The sequence below is a fragment of the Uranotaenia lowii genome, chromosome 3 (genome assembly GCF_029784155.1).
Source record: "Uranotaenia lowii strain MFRU-FL chromosome 3, ASM2978415v1, whole genome shotgun sequence".
Lineage (NCBI taxonomy): Eukaryota > Metazoa > Arthropoda > Insecta > Diptera > Culicidae > Uranotaenia > Uranotaenia lowii.
Genome location: NC_073693.1, coordinates 94,792,590 through 94,814,813, shown reverse-complemented (window position 1 = coordinate 94,814,813; position 22,224 = coordinate 94,792,590). Strand labels below are relative to the sequence as shown.

General features: G+C 39.5%; 1 protein-coding gene across 2 annotated transcripts in view; it reads right to left on the bottom strand.

Annotated features, from left to right (window-relative positions):
• LOC129751004 (uncharacterized) overlaps positions 1-22,224 on the bottom strand; it is a 951,184-nt gene that overhangs the window by 718,861 nt on the left and 210,099 nt on the right. For both annotated transcript variants that reach the window (XM_055746238.1, XM_055746239.1), the window contains exon 3: positions 14,385-17,564. In XM_055746238.1, coding sequence (XP_055602213.1) covers positions 14,385-17,564 — 3,180 coding nt within the window. The remainder of the gene's footprint in view (positions 1-14,384; positions 17,565-22,224) is intronic.

Below are 22,224 nucleotides of genomic sequence, written 5' to 3'. Positions count from 1 at the left end.
TCTTCAGCAAATTGAGCTTGATTGACTATTCACATCCACCTTGAGTCATTGAACCCGAAATATTTTATACAATTTTTGTGCAATTAATTAAACATGGCAGGAACTTCCTGCTACGGGATAGCGTTTCAGGATGAATCAGGTTATACCGATGTGAGATTTCTTTTTCTTAACTCTAAGCGTATATCCTTCGAGGATATGATGGCTAGCATCTTACAAATGCTAAAACCACCAACCCACAGAAAGTGTACTATGTATTGAAGAATGCCGGATTGATTCAAAAGACTAAATTTGGATTTAGGTCTTTATTGCTTGACGTAAAGGAAGAATCTGAACTTACAACAAAGAATACGGAGTGGCCTGCTTGTTTATTCTTTAATTTATAACCAATGCTAATCATATCCCTTCAGCTCGGCCATCCTGAATCACAAAATCGTCCTCGATGTTTCATTAACTTAATATAATTACAATAAAAAATATATATTTATTCATATTTGTTCAACTCCTATCGTTCCAACTTTACTATCAAAAGTCGCGCGTTTCATAAATCACTGGAAATTCACCCTCAAAATAACTTCCAGACCAAACCTTACTTTTTGCCTCTTGCTCGTCTTTCCAAGTTCCTCGACTATCACTGGGATGCTCCTCGCATCATCTGGCTGAAGGAAAATCGCACATCCGCGATCTCTGGCTCCATCACTGCCTGCCATCTTGGAAGGACCAGTGCCTGGTATAACTGGAACACCCCCAGCTCCTACCAGAGCATCCGGACCGTTTTCTTCCCAGACTTCTCCATTAGAGGTACCTTGAGGACCAGAAAGCCGTTCCAAATTTTTCCAGAAAACGAAATATTCCAATTCCTGACTTTCTGAGGGCGATCTTCTGATTCTTGTATCCCACTTCTTAATTCTGAAGGATGCCGGATTGATTCAAAAGACTAAATTTGGATTTAGGTCTTTATTGCTTGACGTAAAGGAAGAATCTGAACTAACAACAAAGACTACGGAGTGGCCTGCTTGTTTATTCTTTAATTTATAACGCCACGGGCTGCGGCCAAGTAGTTAAGGGGGGGGTAGGGTCTAACGGGTATAAAAAAACACCATTTTCACGATTTTTTTCTAGAGCTATCGTTCAAACAAATGTATTCAAATTGTTTGCATTAAACAAAGCATTGTTAAAAGAACATTTAGTAATTTTTTCGTAGAAAAATATTGAAAAATGAGCCGGTAACGGAGCATTTTCGAGGATGCCTTTTAGAAAACAGGATTTGCGGTGGACACTGTATCTCAGCAGAGAATCATCTGAAGTCAAAAAATCCGAGCAAAATATTTTAAATAGATGTTTTTCTGGACCCCAACGTTTTTATTTAACTTAAAAATATTTTTATGAAATTTTTGTGGCTGTTTGAAGTAAAAACTACGATTTTTCACTTAAAAATCCGCCATTTTTCACCTGTAAAATCTTCCCAAAGTAAAAAAATCGAAAAAGAAAAACGTTGGGGTCTGGTATTTTATATGTAGAAAATATGTTCCAAATTTGAAAAGAATCGGATAAGTAGTTTTCAAATGACGATGTCCACGGACTTTAAAAATGTGCTTTCGAGAAAAACGCGTTTGAAGTTTCTGCTCTTGCTTTCTTGCAGTATTAGATAGGAGGAGATAAAGGCCTATAACTTCTACAGTTTTGCTTCAATTGACTTGAAAATTTGACACAACATTCTTGAAATGTTTTCCAATAAGAAAATAAAAAAATAAAAAAATCGATTTTTTTAAAGTGATAGACCCTACCCCCCCCTTAAGTTTCCGAAGAGCGAAGCGAACAAACGCTCGCTGGACACCTTCGAGAGATTAACTCAAAGTCAGTTGGAACGGGGCCCAAACTGTAGCTGCGTATTCACGTAGTTTACACGTCGTTAAAATGGATTGTGTTGCGACGAAGGAAACCAAGCATAGCGTAAGCCTTGGCGGATATTGTAGTGATATGCGTGTGAAATCTCAACCGGCTATCGAAGGTAACACCGAGGTCTTTAATTGAGTCAACAGGTTCGAGAACGATATCACCCATTGTGTAGTTATACTGATGCACGTTATAGGTTCTTGATATATTGTTTTGCACTTTTTAACGTTCACCAACATTCCATTCAAACCGCACCATCTCATAACAACGTCGAGATCATTCTGCAACATGATGCAGTCCAGCGGTGATGTAATTTGTAGGAAAAGCTTTAGGTCGTCTGCACAAAATAGTTTATGCGACGTCAATATGTCACACAAATCGTTAATGAACAGTATAAATATTAACGGTCCAAGATGACTGCCTTGGGGAAAAACCGGATGGTATCAAAAACGTCGAAGAGCAGACAGAGTTGACACTAAGGAGTTCAAATACGAGGCAAGCCACTTTGTTATCCGCTCAGGACTCAGGAAGTCCAAGGTGTCTAAGTTTGTCAATTATCAGTGTATGAGGAACGCGTTCAAAAGCTTTGGAGAAATCGATGTGTACAGTGTGCACTTGCTGATGTTTTTCGAGTTTTGGTACCACAAAATTTGTAAATGCCGGTTTGAGGTGGTTGAACGTTTTTTCATGGACCAATGTTGAGCTCCATCAATTAACTCAGCTATGGACGGATATATAGCATCGTAAACTAAAGATTCAAGTACTTTCGCAAAACAGTTAAGGATTGAAATCGGACGGTAGTTTTCGACGGGATGTACGCTGCCACTTTTATGCACAGGTGGGATCGATGCACGCCTGCGGGAGAACTTCAGATGACAGGGACATATTAAAAATGCTTGTAAGAGGTATCGCTATTGTGGAGGCACAGTTTTTTACGAACACCAGTGGCAAATTTTCAGGTCCTGGTCATTTCGAACCGTTCACTGCGATAAGGGCATTATAAACTTCAACATCAAAAAGTGTAAGAGTAAGTACAAGGATATCGTACGACGGTCAAGATTCAAGTAATAAAGCTGAAGTGCGTCCATCGTTATTCAGGAAAACTGACTGGAAGAACTCAGCAAACAGGTTTGTGGGGTCGGTAAACGTTTCTGCTGTCTTGCCGGAGATTGTCATATCAACTGAGATCGTGCAGTAGTTTTTTCGGTTACGGATATATGACCAAAAAGCAGCGGAATTCATTATAAGCTCTCCTTTAATTGCGGTTTACGTACCTACTCATGAAAGTAACTATCCTGAGCGAGTTCGTAGTTTTTTAAACATTTAATAGAACAGACCTATTTTCGTTAGATCTTGATCGGAAAAAACGCCTTCTTGCTTTCCTCAATAAAGGGCATTGCGTAGAATATACTCAACACGAGTTAGACGACAATTGACGGCCAAAATACAATCTTTATATTGCAATTACTTTGTTGTTTTAAGTTCAATCGTGTTGCAGTCTTCGGGTGAAATATTTGTCTCAATTAAGACTTTGAGAGAAATGTTCATAAAAAGCAATCAGTTAATCAAGAAAAAATCCAAAATCCAGTATTTTTTACTTTTCTTGAAGCAAAATACCATAAAATCTCATTCACGCTTAAGAATCAAGATCGTACTGAAATTTGGCATGTGACCTTCTGGTAAGTGAATGATCAATTAAAGCGTGGAGCGAGTGAGATTTATCATGCTCAATTCTTCCTAAAGGGTGTTCGGATCAAAAAGTGGTCAACTTAAATTCGCTGATTTTTATTATTCATTCATTAAAAAAAAAACCCCAACACTCCTCATTTTGTAGCTGTGTGTGTGTAGAATGATGTTCCTTTTTGGCTTTGACATTAGATCTTTAGTTTTCAAAATGGTGTCCAAGCAAGAGGAGCTACGAATCAGAGTTTTGTACATGCATGAAGCTTAAAAACGATACGGATTTTCGACTTATAAGACACATTCCACGCACTTGTACCGTTAAAAAGTGATTTTTTATACGTTCGCGAATCATCTTGTCTATAATTTTGATAATTCAAATCACACAAAACCAACGGAAAAAAGAGAAAACAAATTTTAATTATGTTTTATATGATCTTGAAAAAGATTTTTTTTTGTTGTTGGAAAAAGTGGTTATTTTGACAATTTTTTCAAAATAATTTATAAAAAAATATGGATAAATTTCTTTCGATTTTTTTTAATATGTTTTGAAGTCAAAAAACACTGCTTCATTTGGCAGAAAAATGACTTTGTTTATATCCAATATGGTTGTTTTGAAAAGTGAACAAAAACAGTCGCAAATGATTAAATTCACGTCACAATAAAAGGGAACTTTTAAATTTTACGAGAAAACTTTGACATTTTCTGACATAAAAAAATGAGATCTTCTTTGAAAATGATAAAACGATTCTAAAACACTACATTTTATAAAAATCGGCTGGAATCTAGGTAAGTTATAACAGCACGAATGAGTGAATTCACCTCACAACATTTGATTTTTTTGCAAAATTTCATAGGGGGAATATGCTCTGAAAGCTGTTTTGACCCTCCAGATCATGATGCCTCTATATATGGTGGTCTCACTTTGGCAAAAAGTAGGCGAGGGTAGGATGCGGTGGAATTGGCGAAATTTTGACAGCTGGCTATTGGCTGGCCAAAAAAACTTGAAAGCAGGCAGTATAATTAAAGAATTGTTTTAGTAGTGGTATGATCTGTGACGTCACTACCATTAAAGATTTCCTTTGAAGGATTATTTTCCCGTTCTGTCTTAAAATAATTTGCACCACGAACCAAAAAGCAAGCTTGAAGGCAGTATAAGGAAACAGCAAGTAACAGGAGAAGGTACAATCTTGACTGGATCCGATTCCGCAGCACCCATCGGAAGTGAAATGTTGACCAGAGCTGAACGGTTGAAAACAGCTCACACTGAGCACTTCCGAGTTAACATTCAGCTGCTAAATCTGGAGGTGAGTGAGAAATTAAACAGTTTGTAAAATTAATGTTTTTAAAAATGTTTTTATTTTAGATTACGAAGCATTTCCAAAACAATCATCGCTGATCTGAGCTACCGTACGGCTGATTCGAGGTTGATGCTCCCGGGAATGTTTGAAGTGAAGAAAGCCGAGGAAAGTGAGGAAGCTGCGACTGAAGAAGTATTGGGTACGATAGTGGGTGCTCCTCCAGGACCGAAGAGTGGAACTTTACAAGGTTAAAAGGAATAAGGATGAAGAAGGAAGCGCTGAAAAGAAATATTCATTTGCAACTTCCAAGCAACTGATAGCGGCCTATCTTTCGATCAAAAACGCCGTATTGTTCGCTTGCTTCCGACAAGAAGTTTGATTTCATGGGCGAGACACTCAAGGCATCTTCTGAGTGCATCAGTTTAAAAAGATGGAACAATTTGTGCTTACTTCTCCCCATGACAATAAATTAACATCGTTTCCGGTGCTGCATCGAAAATACTTGATCTGGAGGTTTGGTTTGCCGGTTCCGTTGCATTCAGCGAGCTGGTCTTTTGTTTTTTTTTTTTTTAATTTTCAGAACCTATGATATTTTAAAAGGTACCAGAACCTTTCAACGAATACATGTCAGAAACGTTTCATGACAGAATTTCCGTTGTCAAATCAAATGTTTCGTAATCTAAAATAAAACATAATTAAAACCATTAATTTTAAAAACTTTTTATTTTTTTCACTCACCTCCAGTTCAGTGCTCCAGATTAAGCAGCTGAATGTTAACTCGGAAGTGCTCCGAATGGGCTCTTTTCAACCGTTCAGCTCTGGTCAACAGGATATTAGTGGCAATGGTCAGCGCCTTTTTAGCACCATCGATTTCATTTCCGATGGGTGCTGCGAAATCGGATCCAGCACCATGAAGTGCTTTTCCTCGGCAATCGAGAGCACATCCGACAAGACGCACACCTCGACATAGGCTTCCTTCAGCTCGTTCCGCACCAAATCTCTGGGCACAAGCTCGACTATAAATGGGCCCGTTTTGTTATTTTTTCATGCAAAACCATGAAACCTACTACCTTAGCTGATAGTACATTGATCCTTCTCCCTTTTTCGTAAACATTACAGCCAGGTGTCAAAACTATTTTCAAAATGGTGAACGTACGATTTGGCATGTGAGATCACCATATCTAGAGGCATCATGCTCCAGATGGTCGGATTTTTACAAATTGAACATAATTTAGTTGATTTTTTGATAAATTCGTTAGCTTAGCTTAGCTTGATTGACTATTTACATCCACCTTAAATCATTGAACCTGAAATGCAACATGAAAAATATACTAAATACCGCCGTGTGAAGATCGCTCTATAATATGTAAATTACCCCCCAAGTCGAACCGAATAAAGTAGTTTCGATTGAAGTTTAAGTGAATCAATTTGTCGGTTTTCTAATCGCGTCCGAAATAGTTCCGGTGCCTAAACATTCGTGCCTTTTAAGCTTCATCAAGCTTTAAATTAATTTTTAACCGATAAAAAAACAAGCGCATTTCAAATTTAATGATCGCAAGCGTGGCTCAGTAGAACGAATTCCACATCGCCAATGGTTGTACTGCCGGCCACGTCCTAGTAGTCAATGGATAGAAGGAAAATAGAGAAAAAGGATTGAAAGAATAATAATTCACGCTTTAGGACCGAGGTTACCTCTGCATCCTAGCAAATCATTTTTTTTTATGTGGATTGGGTAAAAGGATATGATCAGGGAACACTTTTGACTAGTGTTATACAATTTGGGTTAAAATCCTACTCTCCTAAGGTCCTGTAATTTCGTATTGAAACTTTTCAATTCAGATGATTTTTCAATAACTACATAAATAACTACATAAATAGTTGATTTTTTGATAAATTCGTTATTAACAAACAAAAATACAAAAATATTGTAAATATTTTTTTTGGTGAACGTTTAAATTAAGACTGTGAGAAACAGTAGTAATTTTAACGTATGATCCTTTAATATGTTGCTTTTGAAGTTCCAATCAAATTAAGGAAAAAGTTAGTGAAAATTAATGAGTGTAAAAGTCGGAACAGCAAAAATATTGTTTTCAAAAGAGCCTATAAAATTTGAAGGCTTTATAGAAAGGTTCAGAATAACTTGATATTTCGTGACGTGAATTCAGTCAACTGAGTGAATTCACGTCACAACTTCAAATAAGCATAACTTCGTTCGTTGATGTTCAATCGAAAAGCTACGTACATCAAATTGTGGTTAATTGCTTTTTCTACAACTTATTCGAAGACACCGATATATAGAATATTAGAATATATAGATATATACAATTCCACAGAAAGAACAGGAAATCAAAGTTGTATGTACTGAAGTCAAAAATGACGTGAATTCACGTCACAAAAGTAATCGATCACGACATTGTTGACAAAGTTTGATTGCGTGGTAATGGACGACGAAACCCACGCCAAGGCAGACTTCAGCCAGCTTCCGGGACAAGAATATTCTACTAGCAACCGGAAGGGGAAAAGTGGCAGACATTTTCAAACATATTAAACTATCAAAGTTTGCTAAGAAATATCTCATTTGGCAAGCTATCTGTACCAGTTGCTTGAAAAGCTACATTTTTGTTGTAACCGGGACCTTCAACCAAAAAATATACGTAAAGGGGTGTCTTCAAAAGCGTTTCCTGAAGAAACATGACTTGTCTGTGCTGTTTTGGTCGGATTATGCATCCTGCCATTATGAAAAAAGGCCTAGGGGTGGTATGCCGCTAACAACATTCAGGTTGTGCCCAAGGATGAAAACCCTCTCAAAACAACAGAACTTCGCCCAATCGGAAAATATTGGCGACAGTTAAGCAGAACCTTGAGAAGAAAACTATTAGCAGCGAGAAGCAGTTCAAAGCAAACTGGCGTTCTGCGGAATAGAAAATAAAGTTCAAATCTTCCAAATCAAGAGTTAAAAACCTATGTTTAATGATGCCAGAAATTGTTATTTTTATATCTTTGAAACTTTCCAAAAAAATAGATTGATTTTTTTAAATAATTGTACTTCTAATACTAGAATAGCTGGGCATAATCTGAATCATTAATTTAATAAAGGAAATAATGAAGGTTCATTAGTAAATCAATTATCGAGGATTGATTTCACTAAAAAACTAGGTAATTGATTTAGAAACTTTGTTATATGGGACCGTCCATCAATGATGTCACGCGTTAGGGGAGGGAGGGGAGAGGGGGTTTCGATTTTTGTGACAATTTGTGACATGGGGGAAGGGGGGGTCAGCTTGATCGTGACATCACTTATCATCACAAAAAAAAAGAAAACATCAAAACAGTAATAAATATTTTTAATAACAATAAAATAAAATTAATTAATAATAAAATTCAATAAAATTATACTTGCACCATTCATTTAATGAATAATAATACTCACGTAATCACTTTTGGTTAATTTTATGATCATAAGGAAATTCACAACAACAGCAAAGTCCGTCCCACTAAAATTGTGGCAAAACTTGAACAGGATTGCTAGGCTATTCTTACCTGTGGAGACGATTTGGATTGCGAATGGATTGAAGAAGAGGAAATAGATTTAAATGGTTTCGACATCGACGCTGATGCTGCAGCTACTGCCTCGACTTTTCCGGTCATTGATATGGAAAGCCATCAACATGGATTATGGACTCATGATTAAAATGTGTTTTAAGCAATGATTGAAGGCTTGTTGAAAGTTGTTAACCTTTTTCTCAATTCTTTGAAAAAAAAACTGATGAATTTAAGAAAAGCAACATTTTGAATAAAATTTCTGAAGGGTTGAAAATTTAACTCCAGGAGGGAGAGGGGGGTTAGGAAAACTTGACGTTAACAAAAAGGGGGTTTACGGAAGTTGTGACAATATGTGACATAGGGGGGAGGGGGGGTAAATTTTTTCCAAATTTTGCGTGACATCATTTATGGCAGCCCCTATCAGCAAAACTAGTGCTGATAGACCAAATCTGACAAAAGGTTATCATTTTTTTAACAAAAAACACCAATTGAAGCATAATGGAGACTTTTTTTTTAATCGAAGCCTCCTAGAATTCCATGCTCAAAGCCTTCCTTAATCCCGTCGAGGCTTCACTTAAAATTAATGGTAATCAACATCAAGCAATTTGGTGCGGAAATCGTCCCCGTCCGGTCATCCAGCCAGCTCATCCTTCGGCTCGTGATGGCCAACCCTGAACAAATTGAGTTCCCAAACATCAGCTCATTAAAATAAAAACTTGAAAATTGGACCCGCACGCGATAAAGATCGCTCAGCAGCAGGATACTGGAATAAGAACGGACTACCGCCGGATTTTGGTGGCCAGTACGCTTGCTATCCCGACCCACAGTTTGTGGCCAGTTAATGGATTTCGGTGCGCTACCGACGAGGCCGCGGATAATCATTGGAAATAATTTCCCCTTGATTCGATCAAATTGACTGACTGATGTGCGTTGTTTTTGGCGAGGTGATGGAAATTGATGCGAAGTTAATTACGTAAGTGAGATGAGCTAAAGCTTTCTCTGGCAAACTTAAAATCTGATCCAGTGTTTACAGGGAGTGAAATTTATAAATAGAGTTCAAATTGACTTACAACACTCTGGAAGAAACGTTTTAAGTTTTTAATTTAATTTGAGATTACGTCACTTAGACTAAGACAGTCAAGTGTTATTCAAACTTGAGGAAAAAGGAACGCCTCAAACTATGCAAAGTTCATAATTTTCTTTCAGTAAAAGCCATAAATTGAAAAATTATAGGAAGTAAAAGATGAATGAAAAGCTTGAACACAATGTCATAGAAAAGAAAAACAATAAGTCGTTAGTGACGACTCGTCACTTAAAATTAAATTATTTGGAATAAATCCTTCCGAGCATTCCTCATTCATATTTAAACAGTAGTAAATATATCCGTTGGGCACCCTTGAAGTAGCCAAGAATTTAATTACCGACAGTTAAGCACAGCAAACCACCATTTTAATTCAAAGTTCTACCGCCATCCCCTCCGACTAAACAGAGAAAACCCGACCGGAATTGATAAGGTGTCCTGATTTCATCCGCCTTCACCACAAACCTCCCCACATTCATTCGTGTTGCCCATTCCCTACTAAACATTCCAACTCTAACAGCGAATGCGAGAAGCATACACCTGTTGGAAAAGTTTTCTTCCGCTTAGCCGAGGAGATTTATCTGGCAAAACAGATTCGGGCAAATAAATAAGTAGGTTGCTGGCTGACTGTGCTGGAATAAGTGTTTTTGATCCTTAAATTTTAATTGTTAAGATTTATGTTTCTCTTGAGCTGCCACGCTGCCACTGCCTGTTGGGAAAACTTTGTGTTATCTTGACAACAATCTGTGGAAAAGGATGAAATATAATGAAGGTTTTTTAAAACTTTGCAAAAAAAAATAATGTGAAACAAGAATGATCATAATTTGTTTGAGATAGGGTTAACATCAAAACGTTCATATTTTGAGACAAGTACACATGAAATGAAGGAAGGAAACTCGATAAAAGTAAACAAACGAAAGTTCTAGCTAAGTTGTTCAAGAATTTCGCCTATTTAATTGTCACTAATTATCCATCCTGCCACGAGTTTCCTGGTCTGCCTCTTCTTCGATGTCCTTCTGGATTCCAATCTAGCGCCTTTCTGCAAATCTCGTTTTCAACTTTTCGCAGCGTGTGCCCAATCCATCTCCACTTACGTTCCCGAATCCCGATTTCTAAAACCCTTTGATGACACCGGCGATGTAGTTACTCATTCGAGAGCCAGTTGCCAGGCCACCAAGCAGGGATGATATTCCGCAGGCAGCCTACCTACCTACCTAAGGGTCCAGCGCCGATTGACCGACGCATAGGGCTGAGATAAAAGATCTCCACTGCTGGCGATCCGGAGCCAGCGTCTTTACTTGCTGCCAGCCAAGGTTCTCGTCTACTGTGCGGATTTCAGCGGCTAGATTTCGCCGCCACGAGCTTTTGGGCCTGCCTCTTCTTCGATGTCCTTCTGGATTCCAATCTAGCGCCTTTCTGCAAATCTCGTTTTCATCTTTTCGCAGCGTGTGCCAAATCCATCTCCACTTACGTTCCCGAATCCCGATTTCTAAAACCCTTTGATGACACCGGCGATGTAATTCCTCATTCGAGATCCAGTTGCCAGGCCACCAAGCGCGGATGATATGCCGCAGGCAGCGGTTTACAAATACTTGCAGTTTTCGCGTCGTCACCGCATAAATATGTGCACAAGTTTCGCACCCGTACAGCAATACTGATTTGACGTTTGAGTTGAAGATTCGGATTTTTGTTCGTAGAGAGATCTGGCGTGATCACCAGATGTTTCGGAGTCTTGCAAACGCAAATCGGGCCTTTCTGATCCGGGTTTCGATGTCTTTCCTGGTACCACCATCAGGCGTTATCTGGCTACCCAGATACTGGAAGCACTCCACTTTCTCAACTTGTTGCCCAGCTACCATGAAACTGGAGGGATTTCCTGTGTTGATCTCCATCGACTTGGTCTTTCCGACATTGACTTTGAGACCTGCTGGAACTTTCGGTGAGGTCGTCGAGTTTGCTCTGCATTTCCGGTTGTGTTTGGGCGAGCAAAATAATATCGCCAGCCAGGTCAAGGTCGTTCAGTTGCTCCATTGTTGAAGGATTCCACGGCAATCCTCGGTTCAGTGCACAGTCGATCGATCCAGTCAGAATCTCATCCATTACGATGAGAAAAAGTAGCGGTGATAAGATACATCCCTGTCTCACTTCAGCAGTTACCGGGATTGGTTCGGACAAGACACCATCGTGCTAAACACGAAAGCACGAAAATGCCTCGTATTGTGCTTCGATGAGATGAACTAGTTTCTCTGGGACCCCTCATTGCCTTAGAGCAGCCCAGATTGGTTAAGTCGGTCGAATGCTTTTTCGAAATCAACGAACACCAACAGAAGAGAGTCCTGGAATTCTTTGATTTGTTGCAGTATGATTCGTAGCGTTGTGATGTGGTCCACACATGATCGTCCGGATCGGAATCCAGCTTGTTGCCGTCGGAGTGTAGCGTCGATTTTCTCCTGGACCCTGTTCAGGATCACTTTGCAGAGTACTTTGAGGGTTGTACAGATCAACGTTATGCCTCGCCAGTTACCGCACTCTGTCAGGTCTCCTTTCTTCGGGACCTTTACGAGGATACCCTGCATCCAGTCGGCCGGGAATGTTGCAGTATCCCAGATGTCAGCGAAAAGACGGTGCAACATTTGTGCTGACAGGGCAGGGTCGGCTTTCAGCATTTCAGCAGGGATGCAATCGATCCCAGGTGCTTTGTTGGATTTCATGTTTTTGATTGCCGCTTCTATTTCAGCCAGCGAGGGCGCTTCCGAGTTGACGCCATTTATGCGGCTTACTGTTGGCGCTTCGAGCTGCGGGTTCTGTTGACCATCGCTATTCGGGACTCGGAAGAGTTGTTCGAAGTGCTCCGTCCATCATTTGAGCTGATCTGTTCGAACGGTCAATAACTGACCTGCTCGGTCTTTCAACGGCATTCTTGCATTAGTCCTTGCACCACTGAGGCGGCGAGAAATGTCATAAAGTAATCGGATGTTTCCATTGGCGGCGGCTCTTTTTCCCTCTTCGGCTAGGGAGTTTGTCCAGGCTCTCTTGTCTCGTCTACAAGCTCGTTTAACTGCCTTTTCCAGCTCCACATATCGTAAGTGTGCGGCTGCTTTGGCTGACCCGGTACATGCCTGCTCAATTCCGACTTTCGCCTTTCTCCGATCATCGACCATCCTCCAAGTTTCATCCGACATTCATTCACTTCTTCGTCCATAAAGTTTACCGAGAGTACCATGGCTCGTCGTGTTAAAGGCATTCTTGATTCCACACCACTGTTCTTCGACTGTTCCGTCTGTCGGCAATTCCAAGGCTCGGGATTCTAGCTGTTCAACGTATGCCCTTTTCACCTCTGGATTCTCCAACCGGCGGACGTCGTATCGACACCCTACTTTCTCATCGCGCCTTTGGACACGCGCAACTCTCAATCGTATCTCGCCAAGGACGAGGTGATGGTCAGATGCAATATCTGCGCTTCGTTTGTTGCGGACATCAAGAAGGCTCCCTCTCCATTTCCGGCTGATGCAGATGTGGTCAGTTTGACTTTCTGTTCGGCCATCTCGGGATACCCAAGTGACCTTATGTGCTGGTCGATGGGGGAAGAGCGAGCCACCGATCACCATGTTGTTGTTGCCACAAAGTTCTACAAACAGCTTTCCGTTTACGCTCATCTGTCCTAGGACATGGCGCCCCATGATGCGCTCAAGGTCTTGATTGTCGGAGCCAATCTTTGCCAATTTGAATGTCACCCTTCGGAATTTTCTCTACCACGCTGTTCAGTTGACTGTAAAACTGTTCTTTCTCCTGCAAATCGGCATATGGTCATACCACCTCTTATTCACAACTCCTATCTATACCTCCCCGTGGTACCGGCTGGGATGCGAGTAACCTAAGCGGAGATCGGGTGGATGCTTTGGTCGCATGTAGACTGAGAAGGTGGTCGCATGCGTCTGTTCCGGCGAGCGGCTGAATTTACGAAATGCGGCTCCCGCCAGCTAAGTCCAAGATGGCAACCCGCTTAAGCAATACATTTCAAATATTGGAGTTCTCCCTCTTTGTTTTGTCTCTCCGAGAACTTCTTTGGGCCTGTCTAGTAAAACTACCAAAATGAGCGTGGCGACGAACGTGTTAAGCACTTCAGCAACGTTCACTATAAAAACTTCATTCTGAATGCTTTTTTCGGTTAATTCTACTTAGTTGGGATGGACAACTCAGAAATACTTCACCGGTATCCTAAATTCACCATTTAAAATTCATTTTTCGATTAAATTTTCCTTAAACGCAAAAAATTGACACGAGCGAAAAAAAAACACGACGGCTCTCCACTAAGGCTTGCTTAGATCTCACAGAAATAAATACAACTGCAGATATGATATAAAATTTTAAAATTGTTACAATAATGAAGTTTATTTGATTTTAGATTATGTCCAGTCATAACAATTGTCTCAGCATTGCATGTATGCACGGTTTTCATTAAATGGTGGACCTTTATTTCGCACCGCCAAATGGTTCTCAGAAATTAGAAGAAAACTTTTCCACTAATTTTGGAACCAAACTTCGTAACCAAACCCGACGTAGGTAGCACGTCAAAAACTGCCCCGAAAGAAAACAATAGACCGAAAGCCGAGTGCCGGGAATTTTAATTTACTACACGGCACTAGGATTGCTGGCGCTCGTCCTAAATTAAGCCGCCACTCGGCATTCGCTCGCCAGCAGCATGGCCATCATCTTAATCATCTCGCTCCGAGCTGAACTGGGCTAGCTTCCAAGAAAAAACAAAGCTCCGAGTCGTTTTTTTTTCGGGAGGGAGCCTTTTGTTTTCGTTATTCTTTATTTTACCCTCCGCAGGAGGGTAGAAACAATAAACGTGGCTACAGAAAAAATAGGTTTTTCACACTCACCGGCGGCGGCAGCTTCCTCCTCGATTTCTTATCGCTGAGGAAAACTTCGTCATCGTCCTCGTCGTCGGTAAAGTTCCCATCCTCGTCGTCCGCATCGTCCCCGATGTGGTGCTGTTGCTGTTGTCGGTGATGCTGCCGAAGTTGTTGGGAGCTCTGAGGTGGGGCAACGACTTGTCCCGACGTCGTCGGCGGAGCCGGAAGTGGTCGGGATTGAACCGACTTTTTTCGGGACTCTTTAATCTTGGATTGCTGCTGTTGGGAGGTCGTTGGCATCGGTTGTTGGGTTTTGTTTTTGGCTGTGACACCGTTATTTGGAGCGGTTTTCGGTGGGCCGACGTCTTGAATGGTGGCGGCGACGGCAGCAGCGGCGCCGCGTTTGCTTCGCTCGAACTCGGCTCGTTCCTTGCGGGGAAGGGATTTATCCCGCTGCTCGGCTGCAGCGGCTGGTTGATTGATTGATTTGGGCTCGGTTGAGCTGCTGAGTGGTGGATTCGAGGGGATGGGTGGTGCTTGACGGCGTTGAGAGGGGTTGTTGGAGGCTGGTTTTGGGGGTTGAGGTGCCGTGTATTTGACGCTGGTTCGTTTACCGGCGGATGGTGCGGCCACTGGTTGATTAGTTTGAACGGCTGTTTGTGCCGGTTTTGCCGGAAGGGCGGCTATTTCCGCGTAGTCGTGGTTAAGTTTGGTTAGGGTCGTGCGAGGCTGCTGTTGGGGAGGATCCGGAAGTGGGGTGGTGAATGTTTTCGGAAGTGTTCCTCCGGTGTGGATAAGGGACTGGTTGAATTCGGTGCTTCTGGCCCTAATGGATGCCGGCAGGGTGTTAGATGATTGCGGACCATATCGGCTGCCGCCTATTGTGGTTCCAAGAGAATTTCGTCCTTCCAGCGGCATTTTGCTGCGAGATGGGGAAAGCAATAGCTCGTGACTGTGACTGATTGATTGTTTTGTATTCTCGTCGTACTTGTACAGCGCCTTGAGTGAATGGCCAGAAACGGTTCCGGTCATTCCGTATGGGTTTGATTTCAGCGTTTCGTAGGTATGTTCGTGGATCTTTTTCGAGAGCCCGGCGTAGGTGGTGGGAGTTTCATAAATTTTTCCACTCGATGTCTGTTTCGGTTGTTGTTGCGGTTGCTGTTGGCCTCCTAGTTGATTGCGCTTTACGTTGCTGACGTGCTTCATGAAGTCTTCGGCATAGGCGGGCACCGAGTAATTGTCCGCATTTGTCCCGGTGGATTGGCGTAGGGAGTTGATTTTCCGTCTGGTTCCCGTATCGTCGAAATCGGAAGAGAAATAGCTGGACGAACAATCACAATTGCGGCAGTCGTACCGGCATGTGTCGGAAAAACTGCACTTGTCCACATCCAGACTGCATCGGCGACATTCTGAGGCAAACCGGCAGCTTTCGGAGCTGCCAAAGTACCGTCGATTGGCCGGGTAGGAAAACAGAGAGTCACCGAGGGACGAATCGGACATGTTCCCGGTGCGAGGGTGCTTCAGAGAGTTTTCACTCTTGGCTGACACAGCACTCAGAATCGACGCATTGGAGCTTGTTTTGTAGATGTTCTGAGATGGATCCCGGGCTGCCGGATCCGCCTTTTGAGCCTCGACATCCCTCTGGTAATAATAGAGATTGGCCTGCTGATACAATTCCCTTTGCATTCGGGCATGCAGCGAGTCCGATGATGAAGATGACTTTTTTCGATTGACTTCTTGATAATAGTCCGAACCAGACGAAACGAGCTTTTGGGGTTGTTGATAAATATGACGCTGCTGCTGCTGCGGTCCGGAAACGGAGGCCATCATCTGAGCCCCCGGAGGAAGAGTGACCCCATATTGCTGCTGCTGTGGTTTATTGTAGATCTGCTGGATTGGATTATAGTCACAACTGAACGCAACCGGTGTCGTTTCGATTTTGAAAACGTTCGGATTTTTGGGATTATACGATTGATACTGTAATACATTGCCGGCCCCAGCCGATCCATACGTTGAGGACGACGAATAGTACAGATTGTTGAGCTCATCCATGTCTAACGATTTGACCGCCTTATACTGAGGACCAACTGCGGAAGCACCCCCACCCGGATGCTGCCCCGGCTTATTCTTCAACTTTTCGTAAATGTTCTGTTTGTGTTCCTGATGCATGTGCTGCTGATGATGATTGTGATGCTGCTGCAAAGTATGTTTCGAAACATTGCTATGACAAACTTCGCAGTTATCGTTATCACATTGTTGAACACACAACTCACAGTCAATGAACTGAATCTTCTCATCGTTCGGATCGTCCGTCTTTTCCTCGAAGTAAATCTCTTCATAAATATTCTCCTCACTCTTCGACAGCCCAACAGCTCCTCTCCCAGCCTCAACCGGTGCCGATCTCTGCTTCAGCAAATTCTTCTTGGAAGATTTCAAACCTTCCTTCAACAAATAATAGTTGAAACTTTTTATACCGATTTCCCCCTTCAAAAACCTTTTTCCAATCTGAAATTTGCTCTTGCTATCCTTTGACGCCTCATCAACTTCCACGAGCTCATCCATGGCTTGCTGCGCCGCAGCAGAAGAACCATCCTCGGCAGCATTTTGCCTTTTCATCAAATTTCTATTCCTTCCACGAGTTTCTTCCGGTCCTATTCCACCAACTCCCTCATCTCTCCTTTCCTTCTCGAACCATCGCGAATCCAACTTATCCCCTCTCCGATCCAAACTTCTTCCCCGACGATCCGCACTGCCAGAACCACCACCTTTCTTCAAATCCCCGGAACTACTCGATTCCTCCCCTCCGAACCTCAACATCTCCGAACTATTGTGATAGTTGTACTTCTTTCGGCGTACCTTCACCTGCAAATAAGATTGATCCTCTTGTCCACCTGCTCCAGTAACCCCCATCAACCCTCGCCGCATCTGCTCGGCATCCAATCTATAAAACTGATCCCGCTGGGAAATAATCGAAACACCGGCACCGGCACCGGCACCCGCCCCGGAGTAATCCTTCCCGACTGAGTGGGATTTCTTCTTGGGCATGGTGTAGAACTTCCGGCTTCCCGATGATGAACCGACACCGCCGGGTACATTGTCGGGGCCGCTGTTTCGGCGCATCGGTAGCGCCAGGTGCCGTACGTCCTCGGTGTAGGCCGGATCGTTGACGAAGCGCTCCCGCACCGAGGAGGAGGAACGTTCCTTGAGCTGTGAATGAAAAAGAGAAAAAAAAGTTGTGAAGAAGTAGTCAATACGAGTCGTTGATTGATGAGTTTTTTTTTGCATTTTTTTTTTGTTACAGTCTCGTTATAATTTACTAGTATTAGCATTATGCAAATACTTCCAACATCGATTTAATTGTTAAAGCTGAACTGATTTGAAGCTCATAAAACCATCAATCGAAATTCATAAAGTGATAACATCCATTCAACAAAATTCATCAGAAGTCATTCCCAAGCATGAATAGATAAATTAAAAATCTTTCTACATAAATTCCAAGCTCTCAACTACACGAATGAGTACACAATAAACCAGAATGCAATTCAATTAGAGATGCCACAATATGGCAATAAACAGTGGGAGTGGAAAATCCAATCATAGTAGGTTCCTAAATGCTTGCAGCAAGCATTCATGCACTTGTTCAATTATGCACGATAGACTATGCTCAACTGATCTCTCACAATAAAACACTTAGTTCCTGTCGAGTGCAGATTTACCTATCCAATAACTGTTTTAAATTCTAAAGAATGATAGGATTACGATGCTCAACAAGATTGTATTTACATTATGAAAAAGCGGAAATATTATCTATAAATAGTTGTAAATATTTAATGTTATCGTGAACGTCAAAAACTTGAGCTGTTCTTGGAGTCCTCGACATGACAAAATTATTAGTTTAACTTAATTACCACTTCGGAATTTTGAACGAAGGGCAAACAAAATCAATTTGTTTCCATTTTTTTAAATGGAGGGTCTAATACGACATACATAGTGACGTAGTGAGCGAAATAAGTACCACTATGTGCTTAGCTTATTAAAATACGCATGATTATAAATCATCAAAATTTTCTTCTACAGTTTGTTTTGAATTATTTGACGGATAAATCAAGCATAAAATTACTTTTTTTGGACGTTGTAATTGGCGTTGAGGATATGAAAAGCGTGCGAAATAAAAATAGTACTACTTGTGATTTTCAACAAAAACAAGATTATTTCTAAAAATTTACTGTTTAAAAGTGAATAATATGCTTCTACGAATTATTTGAATAGATAACTACATTTTAAGGAGTTTTCTAGAATTTCAAAAGTTTTTAAAGATATTAAAATAGGGTAGTTTTCCAACACAGTTCTGTTGGAGTTCACGCTGCAGAAAGTTTTTCCGAATTTGCAAAAAATCACCAGCACAAGAATATACAACTGCCAAAATTCCAGCTCATTTCAACATCCGATTCCATTGCAAATCATATCAATAACACTGCTAGCCGTCTGGTCCATCAAGCTTCAACATTATTCTGATTATCGATTAAAAAAGTTCACTTTTAGTGACCTTGATGCAATTCTAATTTTTTGATTTAATGATTTTAGAATTTCCAAGACGTTGACACGGTACCAAGTACTTATTTCTTGACCAAAATCATCCATCACACCTTAATTAATCCCGGATATTCGAAAATGGGTATAAATTCGCTTTAATTTGAAGATAGTGCTGCCATCTATGACTTAAAACTAGGGAAATAGTTTTTGACTATTTAAAAACTTTAGTATTTTGAATTTGTAACCTTTTTTTTGGATTCAAATTCAGCCTCAAATCTATGTTTCATCATTTTGCATCATACTAATGAATGTTAATGAAGAAATCAAGCAGCTTGATTAAGTATTATAGTTCAAATATAAAATTCCTTAACGTAAGAGGAGCAACTCTTAAAACTCTCTTTTGATACCTTTGATAATCTTTGGAATTCTAGAAAATTACTTAAAATGCAGTTATTTATTCAAATAATTCGTAGAACCATAATTATTTACTTTTACTTAGTAAATTTTGAGAAATAATCTTGTTTTAGTTAAAAAACACAAGTGGTACTATTCTTATTTCGCACGCTTTTTTCATATTTTCGGTCCTGGACGCCAATTGCTACGTCCAAAAAAAAGTAAACTTATGCTTCATTTATCCGTTAAACAATTTAAAACAAATTGTAGAAGAAAATTTTGGAGATATTTCAACAAGCAAAACACATTATGGTACTATTCTTATTTCGCTCACTGTATGTAGGGGAATTTTTTTGACAATTTCGTTTATTTGAAAACGCTCATATCGTAGGTTTCAAAGAGCTCATGTTTTTGTATTCACAAGTCATTATTTGAAAATGCAATGAAAATGTTCAAACTCTGCACGCTCATTTTTCATATCTATTCATTTCTTCTAACTTTCTATCTCCCTTAATAATTTTTATAATCTTGAAATATTCTTATTAAAGAACATAACTAAAATTTAATATGAAGATGAAAAAGATATGTTAATAACATCGTAGAAGGATTTTTTTTCGATAAAGACGTCATACAATGGTAAAATTTATTTAAAGAATTTTAAATGATAATACAAGATTCAGCATTTTGGTGCCTATGTTTTAAAAAATAATTTATTAGATTTTGGCGTTCTGAAATCAACTATTTTGTTAGATTTTGTCTATCACCTCTTATTTTTGTGATCCGGAGTTTATAAGTTTGAAAATGAAAAGTTTTGAGTGTAGGGGAAAGGTTTCCTAAATGGGCCTATCGGGTTAAACGGCTGTTTGATGAAATGGCTGACTAGACAGCTTATCTGACCAATGCATTTTGAGGGTGATACGCTTAGAACATAAGGCAAGAAAGAATTTTATGAATTTACAAACTCAAAAAAATTTAAAAAATCATTCAAGGTTTTGATACATTTTGATGTAGTATTTCGACTTTTAAAAATTATCCGTAAAGAAGCTTAAAACAAAAACTAGGGTGGTTTTTGTTTCTTACTCAAGTGAACTTTAGAAATTAAACATATTTCAGCATTTGTGGAGGTTAATAATGATTATATAGTGGAATAATAGAGTGTTTTTGTATGCCCCCATCTTGTTTGTAAAATGCCTCCATCCTTAAATAACAGGTTGAATAGAATAAATAAATGATTTTTATCATTGAACCTTCAAATCTAAGCTCTGAATAACATCTTAAGAGAGAATTGAAGATCTAAAAACAGATTTGATAAAGTTTTTCTCATGGATGAACTGCCTCCATAGTATGGCAACCATAACTTTTGTTTTATTCTATAAAATTATAATATACGTAGATTTTTATAAAACTTCAGCTTTGTCGTACGGGAATTATTACTTTCTGGCAGTTTCAATGAAATTATGCGGAAATATTGCCCTAAAAACATAAATTTTGTTCAAAACATAAATAGGCGCATTTAGCCCGCACGGTTTGAGGTTCGGCATTTTAGACAACACTTATAATAAAATCATTTTCTTGGAAACAGAAGAAAATTTTAACATAAAAATTACTCCAATGTATAGAAAACAGATGCCTGCACACGTGTATATAGTTTTTGTACACATATCTGATGTGATATTTGATTAAATCAGTGTTCTGCTCAATAGGCGCATATAGCCCGCTCCTCCCCTAATTAACCATTCATAACCGGTCTACAAATCAACACTGAAATTACTGATTAAACTTTATTCAATTAAAGAATAATATATTGATGATAAAAAATCTAACAAAGTTAAATAACAAAGTTTTTAAAATTTTGAAATATAACTATTTCTGACATTACTGAAGAAAATTTAAGAAAGGTTTTACTTCATTTAACAAATTTATTGAAATCAGATAAACGATTTGAGCCCTCAGAGCCAAAGGGGTATAAGTGAAAAAATTGTCGATTTTAAGCTAATGAAGTCAAATGATTTTTCATATTTCAAACTATATTTGATGATTTTTTCGGATAAACAGAATTTTATTAACATACTTCTAATATCGAAATACAAATACAAATTCACGAACAGTATATGGAAAAAGGCAACACAGAATAATTTTAAAAAGTGTTTTCGCGAAACATGTTTTCAAACACTTATACTCCTTTGAATCCAAGGGTCCAATTTGATTTTCGCTTTCAAAAATATTTAAAATTCAGACACCTATTATTTTACAATATAGGAAATTTTAACAAATAGAAATTTTCTATAAATTCCTTCGCAAAAGTCAAAATAACCTGCGGTCTTGAGGAAAGTTGATAAAAACTTATGTTTAAATATGTATTTTGTAATTATGTCAGAAATGTGCCGAATGTGGTCTTAACATTTTTTTATCTGTTTAAAAATATTCAGGTCACAAAAAACAATCAAAATTTGCTCTTAAATCCTTTGCAACTAAAAAAAATGTGATTTTCATGGACTTGTGTCATTTATCAAAACTTTTTTGATTGGGGAGTTGAGCATTTTGAAGGACAGGAAACACAACTTTAAATTGAGGTTAAAATTGGTTTATTGAACAATATTCCATATCAGCATAAAATTTGCAATGAAACATCCGATTTTTATTTGGTTAGCTTGACTCACACCCACCTCTAATTATTGAACTCATAATGCTTCATCAACATTTTTCTTTTGTATGATTTCCCTATGCAAGTTCAAGTTATGTATTTTTTAAATGAGTTGGAAAATATTGTGATAAAGTTAAATATGTACATTTCGAATTCCACGATCGAAGGCCTGGCTCAGTAAAACTAGTTCCACATTGCCAATGGTTGCTTCTCCGTCAGTTTTGTTCAAAGGTCAAATGAATGGAGCCTGGGATTGGCAGCACATTCACAATGCTCAAACCTCTTTTAACATCAATA